At 41.1% G+C, this 17,920-nt stretch overlaps 1 protein-coding gene across 7 annotated transcripts in view; it reads right to left on the bottom strand.

Annotated features, from left to right (window-relative positions):
• Positions 1 to 17,920, bottom strand: part of CLOCK (clock circadian regulator) — a 104,384-nt gene that overhangs the window by 44,734 nt on the left and 41,730 nt on the right. For 6 of the 7 annotated variants that reach the window (XM_067530635.1, XM_067530636.1, XM_067530630.1 and 3 more), the window contains 2 exons: positions 11,525 to 11,632; positions 4,733 to 4,823 (listed from right to left, as the gene is read on the bottom strand). In XM_067530635.1, coding sequence (XP_067386736.1) covers positions 4,733 to 4,779 — 47 coding nt within the window. In that variant the 5' untranslated portion in view covers positions 4,780 to 4,823; positions 11,525 to 11,632. The remainder of the gene's footprint in view (positions 1 to 4,732; positions 4,824 to 11,524; positions 11,633 to 17,920) is intronic. The other variant, XM_067530633.1, reaches the window with a different exon arrangement.

Raw genomic sequence — 17,920 nt, forward strand, 5'->3', positions numbered from 1 at the left:
AAACAGGAAAGCATCTGAGATTGATCCAGGGCTGTGACAAAACCGGGGACACATCTTGTTTTGCTGAGTCGCAAGCAAATCTAGCATCAGGAAAACCCCTTATGCCAAACACCAAAGCTAGAATGGCTGTGTTGAGAGACCATTTATGGTCTAAGTTGAAGGATCTGCTCAGGCGATCCACTAGGCCATTTTGAATACCTGACAACTGAGATGCCCTGAGAGTGACTCAGCTCCGCATATATAAATTCCACAGCTCAACTGCCTCCTGGCAGAAAAGGTCTGATTTGGCACCCCCATGTTTGTTCACATAAATCACTGCTCTGGTGCTGTCAGTGACCACTTGTTTTTTTATGATGTATAGCGTTTATAGATAATAGTGTTTTTCTGAATAAGGGACGAACTGCTGATACACACGGAATATTGCATGCAGCTCAAGAACAATTATGTGTAAGCTGGTGTCATAGTCAGTCCACAAATCATGAACCTGAGGGTTGTCCAGATAGGCTCCCCACTCCAGGGCTGAATCATCCACTACCAGAGTCATAGAAGGGACAGGTGCACAGAAATGAACCGCCTGCACACATCTTGGCTTATCCACCAAGCCAGAGACTACAGTGACTCAGCCTAGACGCATACCAGATTGCTGAGATGGTGAAGATGGGGTTGATCAACTGATTTGAGCCATACCTGCAACACTCTGAGGCAGTCTGGCATGAAGAGACACATGTAGCCACGTGACCCAGGAGCCTGAGGCAATTCCTCAAAGTGGTTCATGACTGGTCCTTGAGGAATGCACAGAGGTCCTGTACTGCCTGAAATCTGGAAGAGGAAGCAAGGCCTGGCAAGAGCTGAGTCTAGGACTGCTCCTATAAACTCTGTTCTTTGCACAGGTGATAATGTTGACTTTTCTTTGTTTATTTTTAGGCCCAGGATGCTGAACAGATGGAAAGTCTGATGGATAGCTCTCTCTACCTAGTGTCTGGAGCAACTCTGAACCAACCAATCATCCAGGTGAGGATATAAGTGGAGGTCTCTGTGATGGAGAGACGCCATATCACCACCCATGCATTTGGTAAAAACACTCAGCGCTGATAAAAGGCCAAAGGGCAGAATGGTGAATTGATAATGATCTTCTCCTATGACAAAACTCAGAAACTTCCTGTGACATGGCTGGATTGCCACATGGAAGTAGGCATCCTGAACATTTAGGGCAGTGTACCAGTCTCTCAGATCTAGGCAAATTATAGCAAGGGACACCACACAGAATTTTATCTTCTTGATGTATTTGTTCAGGTTTCACAGATATCAAATGGGTCTGAGACTCCTCTGGCTTTAAGGCATTGGGAAGTATCGGGAACAAAACACCCTGCATCAGTGAAGAGGAGGCATGTCTTCTATAGCTCTCAAGGAACACAGAGTCTGCACTTCCTGTCTTAGTACTGACTCATGAGAGGGATCCCTGAAGAGGAACTGGGAAGGCTGGATAGCATGTCGTCCTCAACATAACAGTCAAAGTGTCTGCTTCATGGCCTGTGAAAGTCTGGATGAGGAGACCAAGGAAGTAGAAGGCAGAGGTCTCCGTCTATGAAACCTTTGCTTTCTTTCGGACTGGTCAGCCTGATGGAAGGAGTAATATTGCTGTCTAGGCTGGTATTGAGGATGATATTTTGTCCTCTTCGTAGCTGGAGTGTAGAGGCCCAAGAACTTTAAAACTGCTCTACAGTCCTTTTAGAGAGTGTAAAGCCTCATCTGTTTTGGATAAGAACAAAGCACAGCCCTCGAAGGGAAGGACTGTTGTCTATTGTTTGTCCACAGTAACCCCTGAGGACTCCAATCAAGTGGAATGGCACATAGTCACTGCCATAGCCCTGGCAGCAGAATCCATTAAATCCAAGGAACTCTGCAGAGCTGGTCGAAAGACCAGACAACCCACTGCAAAATTGCTCAAGCTTCTGGGATGGAAACATTATATTCCATTCATTTGACCACAGGTGAAATGGAGGAATGGGTTTACCACAGTGTCTTAACAGCCTACATAAGGGCATCTTTTGTAGGCAGGATACACTCCTGACAATGCCAGACGCAGTGTCAGTCAGTTTGTGAATATTCTCCTCCATGACCTCCACTTGCATATCAAAAGCTGGCATTCTCCTAAGGAGCTCTTGGTACACCTTAAAGTCCTTATGGATAATCATAGCAAGGGTCCTTAAAGTCATCTGGGACTGGGGAGGACACCTCCAGTACCAGGGCCTCATCAGGTCACGAAAATGTATGAAGGAAAGGCCAGGGAAAATGCTCCCAAGGATGGTCCTACAATGCTGGATCAGGCTGCAGGTCCAAAGCAGGTTCAGGTAAATCCTGTAATTGAGAGTCTGCAGGCTGATAGGTACCAACTGTCACAGGCCTCTTTGTACCATCAGGAAAAGATTCTTTCCTAAGGGATCTGCTTCTGCACGGTAGTTGTGATGTTGATCTAGATACTGGGGAGGATGCTTTACGACCAACAAGGAGGCTGGTTCGGTGATGGGTCTGAACTGTGTTTGGCCCAACAATTTCAATTCCTGGCTCTGCTATTCTCAAAACCATTGACGTGTAAGAGAAAAGGACCAGGACACTTCTCTAGACTTTCAGTAGTAAAAGACTTGACAGCCCACCTTGAAATCTGACAAAGAATTGGAATAGTCCAAGAGCCATGGCGGTGCAGAACTGGGATTGATCCTCTACGGTTTTCTAGCTAATGGTACCATGTCACAGGGTGGAGCTGGTACCAGAATGGATGAGACCAAAGAGAGCGGTACTGGGCCCTTAGTTGATGGACCCACAATAGAGTGCTCTGGAGCTGACAACCTCATAATCTGCACTGGTGCCAACCGAGGATCTTTGCCCCGAACCAATGGCGATAGTGGTACTGATATGCATAGCACATCTCATCACCACACAGGCCTCTAGTGTTGCCTGCTACAGTACGGGCTGTTGCCCCACCATGTTCAGAGATGTCTGATCTGTCACAGGTGAACATGAAGCTGGTCTCAACAGCTCCTGTAAGGACACTGGAGTCAATGGCTCAAGTCTATCCATATAAACTGGTTCTTGGGAATAGTGAGATGTAAGACACACTCTACCTTCAGTACTGGAGTAACCTTCTGGGGGGGGGATCGTGCATCCTGGATTCCAAGGAGTCTGATGTCAATTTCTGATGTTTCTTTTACCACAATTGCTCCAATGTCTTCAGCCTCAAAGACAACAGCTCCAGTGACAGGAATCTCCTGTGGCTTCTATTCCCAGGTAAAGTTAAAGAAGCACTCCAAGAAGGACTTGACAAAGAGCTTCCCTTGGACAACCAAAGGGGTTCAGACATCGGCCTAAGGACAGCCTCCATAAGGATATAATGAAGGTATTCCTCTCATAACTTCTTTTCCCTGGTCTTAAGCTGCTGCAAATGGAGCACCAGTCTGTCTTTTGTGGCCCTCACCCAAGCACTTGAAGCAGCATGAATGAGGTTCACTGATAGACATGGGCTTTCGGTAACCCAAACACAACTTGAAACCAGGGACCTTGGCACAAACTCCCCCAGTAACGGGCAAGGTCTGGAGACCTGCCTGACCAGGAAAAAAAATTTTTTTAAACTAAAATCAGAAAATGTCAAGTACAATTAGAAAAGAAAAAATTGAGTGATGAAAAAATATCACTAGGTAAGAAAACAAGCAGCAAAAAGTTTGTTCATGAGAAACATAGAACTCTCTGACTACCAATGGTCAGAAGAAACTGAAGGAGGAATGGGGTAGCGCCAACCTGAATATACCCCCCAATCAGATCACCAGGAACTGGGATGCTCCTACAGGTATCACTAAGGAAAATTCTCTGGCACTAGTGCATGGAATGCACACACACCTGCAATGTAATATACAAGCACTAGAAATGTATTGTTTGTTACTGCTGTAAAATACAGCACCCATAGTTGACAAAAAGAGGAGGAAGGGTGTAATGATATGAAAAGTGTTTGATTACTCTTTCCTTGTCATTAATAAGCCAGAGCAGAAGAATCCTAGGGTAGAATTTTCAAAAGTGCCTAAGTCCCATTTTCAAAAATGACTTTTAAAAGTCTAAGTTTCACTGAAAGTCAATGAAATTTAGTTTCCTAAGAGCCCAAGTCGCTTTTGAGACTTGGGAATCTAAGTCACTTTAGCACTTTTGAAAATTCTACCCCTAGTTTCTAGATAAATTGATTATAAAAGAGCCAAATGTGCTCTACACGTTAGTGGCAAACTTTTTTCATTTTCTAAAAACTTACGAACTCTAAAGCAAAGCATTTTATAATAAAAAGGGATACCACAGATTGCTATGAAAGCAGTTTGAGCCCAGCTCTAGGACTCAAGTAACTCTGAAACAAGTCCTCAGATTAGCTATTTCAAGAGAAAAATCCTAAGAATACCAACAGATAACAAATTTCAAAACTCAATTCCAATTAGACAGCTGCTGTTCTATGGCTCCAAATGTAAAACTGATTTAAATTATGTAATTTTAAACAAAAACACATACTACATGTGATGGCTACATAGCTATATACTCATAACTAAAGTGTAGTTAACAGATCTTAACTATACTTAACTACTACTTAACTAAAATAAAAAACTCATCACACATCTGACTTGGAGTCTTACTCTTAAATAAGAATACATCATCAATATGTTTACCTAAAAATCACTCAAAATAAAATAATCTAATAACATACCTGTCTGTAATGGAGCTCATTTTATGGGTCCTTATGGTAAAGAACATAACATGTCACACTTTAGTCTTGTGGTAGACATTTGTACGTCTGCCTGGGTGAGAATAGAAACAAATAGAAATATAACTTTTGTAGAACATGTTTTTCCCTTCATAGAAAATATGAAGCTCCCTCTTTTCCCCAAAAGGAGTAAGTGCTTCTAACCTTTATTTTTCCCTTCTTTTCTCTTTATTGCAGTTATGTATAGTTGAACCTAACCATCTTATCTAATCTGATTCAGAGTTTAAGAGATCATCACTTCTCTATATGCCTTGGGTTAAAACAGTTTAAACTTTCATTTACCTCTGTATTCAGCAACAGCTTTTTATACTTTATATAGCCCAGTATTTCAAAGAATATGCATAATTTTGAGGGCAGGTCAAAAAGTGAACTGTCATATGGGGAAAAGAAAAAAATAACCCTAAGCAGCTGACTCCAATTAATCGATCCTCTTAGAAACTGTTGGGAGTGGGAATGGTCTGTGGGCCATATAAGCCAAATTCTGTTCATTCCAGAAAGAGGAGGAGAAGAGACAACATCCAGGACAAGGATGCTAAAGGACTGCCAAGGGGAAAACAGTTCTAGAAAGGGGCAGGAAGAGATAAACTGCGTTAGTGGCACTCATGGATGCTATCCTATCAAAGGACAGAGGACAGACATTTCATTCTCAACCTCCTGGACCTTCCTGCAGTGTTTGACACTATTAACCATGAAATACTGCTGTCTCGTCTGAGAAGTGTAGCAGGAGTCCAGGATAATGTGTTAAAATGGTCTGAGTCCTTCCTGGAAGGATGCACCCAAAGAGTAGCAATGGGAAACCTCCTTCACCACTAGACCCTTCACTTGTGGGGTTCCACAAAGATCAAGTCTCTCTCCAGTCCTTTTCAAAATTTACATGCAACCACTAGGTGAACTGATCAGACAACATGGACTCAAATCCCATCGGTACACAAATGACACACAGCTCTACCTATCCTTCACCATATACGACCACACTAAGATGACCCAGTGCTTGGATAAGATCAGCCCATGCATGAAAAACAGCTGGCTGAGCAAAACAAAAGTGATGCTGTTAGGTATAGCAAAGTACTTCGAAGAGCTTGCAGCCACAGTGCCAGTCTCCTTAGTTGAAGGTTCACAACTACAATTGGTCAATTCATTTCATATTCTAGGCATACCCTGGGATTCCTAGATGACACTGAGCTCTCATATCGCAACAGACGTGTGTAATACTTTCTGCCATCTCTGGTTTGCTAGGAGACTCTGTCCCATCCTGGTGGATGAAGACCTGACCTCAGTTATTCATGTCTTCGTCACCTCTCAGCTGGACTACAGCAACAGCAATGCAATATACCTGGGCATGAAATCTTCAACATTTAGGAAACTCCAAAAGTACAAAAGGCTGCAGCACATCTCAGCAACACAGGCTACGTGAGCATGTCACACCTGTCCTTCACTCCCTACGCTGGCCTCGTAATATCAGATCAAGTTCAAGATCTCAATCCTTAACTTCAAAGCACTCCGTGGTTTGGGCCCAGGATACCTAAAAGACAGTCTCTAAAACTCTGGCATGAAGACCATGGTTGATGACTTCACTCCTCTGGCACAAAGAAGCTTTCCACAATAAGAGTAAATCTCGTCTGTGCATGAGAAAGAGCCTTCTCTGAGGGTGGTTCAAAACTATGGAATGAATTCCTCCAGGAACTAACCATCATAAACCTCACCATTTTCCACTCAACATGCACTGTCCATTTCTTTGACCTTGCTTTCTCTAATATAAACACATAGCAACAAACATTTATTTAACGAATTACAAATTTCCTATCAAAATAATACACTCCTTTACACACATTGCTCCCTCTGGGGAGAGGTTGAGAGAACAAACAAATATGAGAGATGCATAATCACATTGCTTAATGCACTATTGGAAGGTGCTCAGATACCACAGTGATCAGCACGGCATAAAAACCTATACAGAACAGAACAGAACAGAGACAATCACTTTGAGAAAAAAGGTACTGAGTTTGGGTAGAGTGGGGCACCAACTGCGGCCTGCCTCTACTGGGAACCTTGGACTTGCCTGAGAGTAAGAGAACTTATGGGGAAATGGGATTAAACACTTTTGGTGTAGGTGATGCTTAAAGTTACAATTTTGTCACACACATTTTTAGTCCATTTTGTGTCAGAGGTGTAGTGGTGGTGGGAGAAACATGACCATGGAAAGGCTACGGTTGCAGGAGAGGTTGAAGAGCAATCCCGCTTCAGTGAGGTGCAAGGGGGCTGGAAAGTGAGTCTATCCCAGCAAGGAAGGGAGACCAGGATGTTGGGGAAAGCTGGAAAGTGAGCCCACCCTGCACTGCCAACTCCTGTCCTGCAAAGCTGGGCTTGGCTCCCCACACTGAGCATTGTGACCCCATGCACTAGGTTACAGCACCACTCAAGTTTGGTATATCTTTCCCTCTGTCTCAATTTATAAAGGGGCAGACATGCCAAAATTGAGTGGCACTGCGACCCTGTGTACTAGGTTGCAACATCAATCGAATTTGGCCCATCTGCCTTTCCATCATGCCATAGAGGGACAGATGCACCAAACTTGAGTGGTGCTACAAGCACATAAGCCAGGTTGTAAAGCCAATCAAATCTGGCCTGTCTGCCCCATCTCATGCCACAAAGGGGCAGATGAACCAAACCTAAGTGGCGTTGTGACCCCATGCTCTAGGTTGCTATGCCAGTCAAATTTGGCCTGGGTGGACATGCCAAACTTGAGTGGCGCTGTGACCATGTTGCCCAAGTCACTATGCCAATCCAATTTGGCCCATCTGACTCTCCGTCTTCATCTATGGAGGAGCAAATGCGCCAAACCTGACTAGAGCTGCAACCATGTGGCCCAGATTGAAATGTCCAGAGCAGGGATCCTGGCCCACAAGAACCAACACTGATGGGTGTCATGAACTTAAATAAAATTCACAATTTACCATGAACACTGTAACCTCCAAGCTAAAATCATAGCCTTAATGATTCATAGATTCTAAGGCCAGAAGGGACCACTGTAATCATCTAGTTTGACCTCCTGCATAACACAAGCCATAGAACTTCCCCAAAATAATTCCTAGAGCATATCTATTAGAAAAACATCCAATCTTGACTTAAAAATTGTCAGTGATGGACCCTTGGTCAATTGCCCCAATGGTTAATTACTCTCTCTCTGTTAAAAACGTATGCCTTATTTCCAGTCTGAATTTGTCTAGCTTTAACTTCCAGCCATTGGATCGTGTTATACCTTTCTCTGATAGATTGAAGAGCTTGTTATTATATATTTGTTCGTCATGTAGGTAATCAAGTCACCCCTTAACACTCTCTTCGTTAAATTACATAGATTGAACTTCTTGAGTCTATCATTATAAGGCATAACCCTTCTAATCCTTTAATCAGTCCCCTGGTTCTTCTCTCAACCCTCTTCAATTTATCAACATCCTTCTTGAATTGCGGGTGTCACACTGGCTGGATTGGGAGAGGGCATTTATTATATTTTTTAACATCAATACATCAGAATCATAGTAATTCATGTGAGATATGCCATGTCAGGTACTGTTAGAAAGGCTATAATATGCTAAGTAAGATGATAATGTTTATGTTCATGTGTTGTGTGTGCAATGGAAGTTATGGATATGTTTTTATCTATATTTCATATTGTACTGTGTTTCCGGGCGACACTCCAGCCAGGATGGCTGCAGCACTAGTCTGCTTAATGGTCCATTAAGGAAATTCACAGGTACAATGGGCTTAGGGGGAGAAGCTAGGGATATACCTGATGAGTCACCAGTCACTCATGTGACCCTGGACTCCATTTTATTCCTGTAAATTTCCACAAGCAGCATGGCAAAGGCCAAAGGACATAAAAGGAAGCTGCACCCCATCCATTTGTCTTCGGTCTTTAGTCTGTCTTTGTCTTCAGTCATCTCCAGCCTTCAGCCACCTACTTACCTCTGGATCAACTCATCTACAACTGAACTGAAGCTGTGAAACAAAGGACTGAGACCCATCCAGGTACTGGATGTATACCAGAGGGACTATACAAGCCTGCAAACTCCACAATTCTATTAGAAAGCTGATATATATGGATTTTCAAATTCATTATATGTATCTGATTGCTTTAATCCTTTAACATTCTCTTATAGTTTGTTTCTTTCTTTTTATAATAAACCTTTAGTTTTAGTTACTAAAGGACTGGCTGGCAGCATGGTATTTTGGGTAAGATCCAAACTTATATTGATCTGATACTGTGGCTGACCCTTTGGGGTCAGGAGAAACCTTTTTGGAAAAGAGCATAGAGTTTTAAATAACTGATCTCTTTACTGGATCTAGTGGCCGATTGGGAGCCAGAGACTGAAATGCGGTAAAGGGGGCTGTGTATATTTTTATTTTGGCTTCTTGGTAACCAGTGTGGGGAATCAAAAGCACTGTTTGTGGCTGGTTGGGAAGTCTGACCAACAGGTCTGTTAGGGATCTGAAGTCTTTTGGAGGGGGAAGAAGCATCATTGGTGGGGTGTGAGACATGGTGCAGAAGGAAGGGTATATGCCCTGAGACATCGGTAGATGGCGCCAAAGGATTGGTCTGCACCAAAGATTTAGTCAATGCTGCTCACTTGGCTGGTGCTGACAATTTCAATGGTGCCGAGGTCTTACTCGATGCTGACTGTTTCATTGGTACCAGAAACGGCATCAGTGCCATAGCTCCTGAAGCCATAGCTCCTGAAGGTGATCTGTCTTAAACCCCAGAGCTGGGAAACAGTGCCGAGGGCTGTAGGTCTGCCTCGTTAGGATCTTTAGACCATTTATTTGAGACAATACAAGAAGTACTTGGAAAAGTGTTGGAGCTATGTCCCCCATCAGATGAGACTGAGGCAACTGACCTTGCCAGGGATAGTGTTCTGGTGGGCTGTACCTCAGAGTGTGAGGAGGAAGCCCATTTCTTGTCATCCGAACAAGCAAGGGATTACTTTCTTTTCAGGGGATGTGGGGACTGAGGATCGGCAGATGACCTGGCAGAGCATTAGAATCCCTCTGGGGAAGAGTCTGAGCCTGGGTCAGACGCTGGTTGTAATGATTTCTCCATGACAAGATGTTTCAAACTAAAGTCTGGGTCTTTTCTGGCCCTGGGTGTCAGGCCAAGGCAGTGGGAACACTTTTGTGGGACATGTTCCTCTCCCAGACAGCAGATATACAGAGGGTGGCCACCTGTTACCAAGACACACCTCTTATAATTGGAGGAACTGGAATAAGCTGAGGAGAAGTCTCACCCTGTGACAATGTTCTTCAAATTCTCACTCCACTTCTATATTAAACAAAAATTGTTATATTTAGAGAACCTATTACCATGTAACAATTGTCAATTTCTTTTGACAATGATGTAATAAAACTAACACTGTAGTAGAAGTAATAGAAAAAAACTGACAATTTGCCAGAGTGACGACTGTAATACTGCTTTGTAGTAGTAGTAACTGCTTTGAGGCAGACTGCCTCCAGAGAGTCTAAAGGAAATGTGTATAACAACTTTAGGAGCCGAGCTGCTAACACAGCAGACTTACAATAGTGTCCCAACACATACATGTGTTACAATGGTGCTGAGCCAGAGATGGCAATTTTTTCAATTGCTGAAACTGACAATGTGCTCACACAGCTGAAAGCTCCCCTTTGATGTTACCAAACAATCACTAGAACTAAGGTACTTCCACCTATAGCGTACTAAGGATGTCATAAAATTCACGGATTCTCCAAAGCATTTTCAGTGAGTAAAACCTGAAGCTGGTAAGTCCTTACTCAACTGTACAGAAATGCATTAAAAAGATATGTATGTGTGGGGAACGTGGGACAGCTGAATTTTTTATGATTATGTGTATCTCATTTATCTGGCTGACATTATTCTGTCTCTCTACATGTTGTTCACTGCTGAAAGCAAGCTTCCAGTGTTTAATGACATGAGATAAATGTAGTGTTCAGAGATACAAAACTAATATCCTTAGGCTTTCAGTAGCCAATAGCAGAAAATTGTAAATATATTTTCTTTTAGCTTGCCAACTGCATGTGCTAGTTACATAATCAGTCTTCAAAGCAAATCTGGTATTCAACATTTATTACATGGATCAAAGATTCTATGCATTTTTAAAATACCAAATCACATAAAATTTCATTAATTTTCAAAAGAAACAAATGCGTGAACAGCAAAGCACAAAAGGACTTTACCTGCGACAAGACTGACCTTTACAATATGCAGAATCAGAAGTCAAAATCACTATTTCCTTAACAGCAAAGTACATTTGATATTGCTAGAATATCAATTTCACCTTACTTAGTTTACCCAGATTTTATGTCAAAATTAGCAGCATATATATTGTACCTAAGAAACTAAGTTCCAAGTACCCAAGAGCCATAGAAAAAAACAAAGACATCTGCTTCTCTCTTTAAGGAATGTTTCTGATCCCTCTGAGTCCAATTTTGCAAGGTGCTAAGCACCCTCAACTCTCTTTGAATTATATGGGCCTGAACCAAAGCCCACTGAAATCAATGAAGAGACTCCCAGTATCTTTAATGGGCTTTAGGATCAAGCTTTATGGGGACTGAGGGCTCTATACTCTTTCGGAATCAAGTCCATTAACTTTCATGGAAACAAGAACAAATCCCTAATGTAGTTAATAAGAAATCACAAAAGCCAAATTACAACACTGTAGCTCATAATCACATCAACACTTTCTTTACCTCTTATACTTTTTGGGACGTTAAACTGTGGTATTTAGGAAAAATGCTGATTCTTCAGATGAATGCGGGTTTAAATATATCTTCTACAGAAGAATGTTAAACTCTGCACTGTAAAGAATCAAAAAAGAAAAGTTAGAATAACTGGAAATGACTGGAATTCTGTATTTCACTAATATTCAAATGCAATATGTATAGTCACCATTTACTCTGATTACTAGTAAAGTTCTAGTCTGATCTATCATTTATAAATGTAACGTTCTGCTTGATGAATTACCAAAATATCTCAATATATTTAACTACCTCAATGTGTCAAAAACAGAAGTGCTTCTCTTTGACAAAAGTAATACTCAAACTTCATCTGTCTTGCTTGACTAAGACCTCCTATTTATCTCTACCTGTAATCATGGTGTCATCCTTGACTCAAACTCGCTATCTCCCACATCACCTAGTTCTCTAAATCCGCCTATTGTTAACCCTGAAACAGCATTTGTTTAAACCACTCCCTTAACTCCTTCTCTGCTGGTTTTTTAATTCATGTCTACAGCTCTTTTCCCACTACCTCAGCTCCTCTCTGGTTCCATCAAATCATTGCTCTCTAGACTCCAGAATGTGCAGAATGCTGCTGCCCATTCACTCACTCACAAGGAAACCCAGCTACATCACTCCTGCTACCTCAAACACAGCCACTCACTCCCCCTTTTCAAAATAGATTCCAACATCACTTTCTTTTAAATACTTATTCCAAACCTACCTCCAAGATCTAGTCTCTACTCCCTTTCCTGCTCCCCTTCACTAATCTAGCAGTCACCACCTTTCACAGTCTCTTCATACAATCATTTTTGGTTTTAATGCATTCTCCTCTACAGTTTCCATTGTATAAAAGGATGCTACTTTCTATCTCTTTTCAACGTTATCTAAACACACAACTTACCTCCCTCACCTTATCTCATTTCTCTCTGCCTCAACTATTGGTCACATTGACAGAATGTTTTGGTTTCTTCACTATATTGTACAATGTATTTGTATACCACTCCAGCGCCTTGTATTTAATGCTATAATATATTTTGGGTTATGAGAAAAAAGTCCTCTCGAAAATGAAGAATTACTGTAAAAGTACTTGAATTTGTATTTTTGCTAAAGGTTTAAGAATTAATATTTTTAGGGAAGTACAAGTAGTATGTTTCAGCTTAGTTAAAAAAGGTACTGATTGTTCCTCTCCCTGTTACTACCGGAAGTTTTTAACTGGTTAAAAAAACACTGGTTAAAAAAACCATGAAATTAAAGCAGAGAAGAGCCTTCTGCCAAAAGAAGAAAAACAACTACACAGCATGACTCAGTGAACCCGCTCATTCTCCTCTGGCCTAAAAAGCTGCTCTCCCATTGACCTACTTTTTTTTGTAAGGTGGTTAAATCCTCATCTCACATGTAGACAGTTTTGTTAGGTTTGACAAGTGTAAACATTCAGAGTCATAAAGAGACCTGCTGAAATCTAGATTACAGATTACTGTAATATGAAGCCTATGTTTTTTAATTGTTCAGCTCATGAGGACTCTACAAACCCTTCCACAAGTTCTGACAGAGCTCTAATGAGGAAAACATTACAGGTCTACAAGCTGCAAATGCAGGATATCTCCTACTGCAGAGAATACACCAAGTTAAACAGTATAGGGCCACATTTGACAATATCTAAAAAGAGTATAGTAAAAGGGAAGTGAACATATGAAGAAGGAATTTGGAGAAAGGAGGAAAAAAACCTTTGACTATTTTATAACTAGTAACTGAATATATCCAAGTTTACAGAAAAGTAAGAAGAAAGCTAAACACAGTGGAAAAGCTTTTTGAAAATAAAACCACATAGGCGTTCTAGTAAGTAGAAATAGAGTGCATGTGAAAGCTTGCAGAAAGGTCTGGATGCCTACACATCAGTATTGCCAGCCCCAAATGTTCAAAGGTCATGAGTGTTCTCCAAAAATCATGAGATTAGTTTAAATATGAGATTTTAAAAATATATTAGGTTCTTTTATTTGCCTTCTACATTCTAAGCCTTTAGAGCAGGGGTGGCCAACCAGTCAGAGACAAAGAGCCGCAAAGAGCCACATTTACCTTTTCAGTTTCCCCTGTTTTTTATCCTCCTCCCAACATTTGTGCTGATCTGTCAATTTCACTTGTCAATTTCCCCTCCACCAAAAAGCTTGTCAATTTCAAAGAGCCCCAAAGAACAAACAGCAAAGAGCATGCAAAGAGCCCCAAGACACATTTGTATGACCAAAGAGCCACATGCAGCTCGTGAGCCGCGGGTTGGCCACCCCTGCTTTAAAGTGTACTTAAGCAACATTTTCAAATTTGTCATTGCAATCATAAAGGCTGGAAACTTATTTTTCTAATTAAAGCTGAGATTCTCCTGCAATCTCCTGATTCCAGCAACTGGGGCTTTAAGAAAAAGAACATTGTGAGACTTGCAGCAAAATCAGGAGGGCTGGCAATACTACACATTTCCACATCATGCTGACCTGCAGAGCAGAGGTAGACAGTGACTGATAATAGGTACATCTACATGGCTGTTGGGAGCATGCCTCCCAGTCTGGGTAGACAGACACATGCCAACTCTGCTTGAGCTAGCATGCTAAGAATAGTTGTGGCACAGATGGTGGCACAAGCTAGCCACCAGGGTACAGACCCAGAGTGTTGGATGGCTTTGTAGTTGGGAGCTAACCTGAGCTGCCTCCTGTGTCACAATGTCCACGCTGCTATTTTTAGTGAGCTAGCATGTGTCTGTTTACCCAGGCTAAGAGGCATGCTTCCAACTGCAGCACAGACATACCTGGGTGGTCAGCAGAAATGAAATTTTGAGTCTCTAAAGCACTTATAGGGTCACCAGCTGGAATCCTGCCCAAGATAATAGTGAAAGTTTATACAACATGAGGGCGGGTTCAGATATCTATGTGGAAAGAATTAGTAATCTCAATCAAGTTCTATCCCCATAACTGGTACTAAAATTGGTATCACTAATTCTCAAAAGTGAGTTCAAAGATGGAACAAGGCCTGGAGGTTAAGCAATCATCTCACTCCTAACTGCAGTCACAAAGAGTTGAGAAACTGCTGAAACAATGTAGGGACGCCTGCATTGCCTCTACCTGCTCTATATATCTGCTGTGTGGATAAAAAACTTAAGTCTTCAGGGCAGTCAATCCAGTATTTTTCCCATATTATTAAATTCTCTAAATATTTTAAAGAGAGAATTTTAAACCTTATTTGGTAAACAATATTATATATGTAGCTTGATTCTACAAATAGCATCTTCAGAAAATCCATAGATTTTAAGGCCAGAAGGGAAGACAATTATCATCATCTAATCTTATATAACATTAGGCCGAAGAATTTCACCCAAAGATAATAAAAAACAGAATTCAGTTTTCTGAGAGAATCTACACGTTTTCCAACTTGTTAGATTTTAGTACTATTTCTGAAAACAGAGGCAGATCATTAACATTTTAGTACTTAGTTTCTGTGCCACAGTCCTGATATAAGAAGAGAATGGACTAATGATATAAAAGGACTTTTCTACTGCTAATCCTCTATGATGTTCTCAAGAACAATACTCTGCAGTTACACAATGCCTTCTGAACTAACTATTACATCACAAACGCTATTTACAACAGGAACTCTGGGGATGGTTATGTATTTTTGGGTATTACTGGTGAGCAAAAAAAGCTGCTTTTTAATTTGTACCAGCTTGTTTTGCTGGAGCACCCAACTGCAAAGAATGTGTGGGTGAGCATCACACGTCATGTTATGCCCCAGAACAATTTCCATTTTCCCTCATTTTCTCCTTTTCTCTATCTTGCTTTTTCCTGTGCATGTCTGTTTTAGTTTTTTTTTATTCCTCTTTTCTCTTTGGCTCTCCTTCCTGGAAGAATGTGTGCTGGTTGGAGTGGGGCCTGGCAACATGCTCTCTCATGGCCAAGCTGAGCCAAGTAGTGTATGAGCTGAAAGCTGCAGCAAATACCCAAGCCTGTAGACATGAACATATGGCTTATTTCTGTAACCACACGTAGTAGGAGGCACCATAAATAGCAGGTAGTTTTCACAGAGATGCCTGCCACTCTGCCTGCAGTTGTGTGAGGCCGATCAGGATCATGCTGTTTTCATTAAACCTTCTGCTCCTCTCCCTTAGCATAGGCCATCTGATAAGATTTCTAAAAACTTTAACAATGACCTGCCAGCCGCTTTTTTCCATTTAAAGGACATAAGTTAACGTTGGAGTTTTTCAGTGTGCCTGTGCCAGACAGAATTCAAAGCATGGGAGGCAAGGAGTACAAGTTCTGACAGGGCAAGTTGGTTAGGACATGCAGGGGAAGTAAGTGCAAGAATGAGATATTAAACTGGAGGAGGCGTAGACAAATCAAGGTGCTTTCAAGAGTGGTGGAACAGGCTCATTTCTAGAAGGAACAAAAAGGAGAACATGCTTAAACAAAACAAAAGGAGCAGTTGCACAGACAAGAATTAGACAGGACCAAGTAGGAGCTGATGATGAAGGGATTCATGGTGTGGCTGTGGGTAAGAAAGATGACAAATTGTAAGGAAATCTAAGGGACTCACAAGTTTCAAGGGGGACAACAACTTGCACAATGAAATCCCCAGTGAAGATGAAGTTGGAAGACAGACCAGAGAGAAAGTCAGACCTGGCAGAGGAAGAAGTGTGGGTTTTGTAAGGGGAAAATGGTAAACTACAGAGATTTTGAGATTAGAGGGAGAGAAATTCAAATGAAGAAAAGGTGATGAAGGAAGGTGCAATATTTAATTAGAAGACAAACTACATGAAAGTCAATGGAACCCCAAAAAATACCAACTCAAAATTATCACCTTTATTAATATGCCTATCATTCGCAGTATTTAGTCACAACAAAATCCTTCCTCAAGTGGCAGCAGCCAGTAAAAGCCTAGAAACCACCATTTGTGGGAGAGAAGAGCATGATGGAATAGGAATAATACAATTTCTATCCCAACTCATATTCCACCTAATTTCCTGCATGCACATTGAAAATACAACTAGCATTCTACACGGGTTTAAATTTTTGATGCTTTTTTCAAATATTTCACTGGCCTAGATCTATACTAACTTCTTGTCTGTATATAGTTTGGCTGAATAAAATTTTCAGTATGTATGTGACATTTTATAAGTAAAATGTATGTGACTTGCAGGAGTCTTTTCTATCTTAATTATATATTTTTATAGGAAAGACGTTTTCGTGATTTTGAATAGGACCATTAAAAAATACTATCAAAAGGTCAGGTCACTGCAGTTATTTTAATACCAAGCTCAGCCACGGAGGTTAGAAATGAAAAACAGAAGGGACAAACCATTTCAAAGCAATAACAGTTCTTCACTAGAACAAGCTTTGTAAATCCCGAGGATAGGGTTTCACATGGGATTGAGATGCTCAGCTGAAACCAGAATATTCTCACAGAAGTCAGGAAGTTAGGGATGAAACAGATCTAATAAGTTATCTCCTCCATGCTCCTGCACATGCAGAACTGTTCCCACCACTGGGAGAGGATTTCACAGACTTCTAGACCTGAATCCCTCAGTTCTCCTCCCACAAAAAAATTTTCAGCCTGAGTTTTTCTTAGCTCAATTTCTTTCTGTTATTTCTTGCTATACCTTAAATATTTCCTTTCCTCCTTTGGCACTTACACATTTAGAATACCTGAAGACAGTTACAACATGTCATTAATTGCTTTTGGGCTAAGCTAAACACAAATTTCTTGTAAGTTCTTTATCCCAAGTCAGTCTCTGAAACCCATTTATCACTATGTTTAATCATCCTTGTATGGCCTCTAATTTGGTTTTGAGGTGCACAGAACTAAATCCAAAATAGGCACTATCTACCATCCTCATCTGTAACATGATTTCTTGGTGTCTAGCTCAAATTTACATTAGCTTTTTTTCTGTCGTCATATTACATCGCAAGCACATATCAAGTTTGTTATACACTCAAACCTAGGATTATTTTGGCATTATTTTTTGGGTGTTTCCTTCTCAACTAATATCTATATTTTTGGATTATTCATTAGATGCATGATTTTATATGCTTCACACTCTTTTTGGGCAATTTATTTTTGTTATTCCCTGTCCATAGGCTTTTCTATGGCAGTTATCACTATAATGTCGGAGCACCTCAGACACACTGAGTTTGTCTTCACAACACTCCTGAGAGGGAGGTTGGTAGCTATTATTTTCCCTATTTCAGATGGGGAGTTAAGGTACAAAGAGTTTAATTTCTCAATCCTGCCCTAGGCTTCACACAGGCAAAGGGATTCTGTAGATGATATGCTCGAGGTCAGAGAAGAAATTGGTAGCAGAACTAGAAATAGAATCCAAATATCCTAAGTTTC

The sequence above is a fragment of the Emydura macquarii genome, unplaced genomic scaffold (assembly GCF_026122565.2).
Source record: "Emydura macquarii macquarii isolate MOO-44397 ecotype Brisbane River unplaced genomic scaffold, CSIRO-AGI_Emac_v2 contig_3108, whole genome shotgun sequence".
Lineage (NCBI taxonomy): Eukaryota > Metazoa > Chordata > Testudines > Chelidae > Emydura > Emydura macquarii.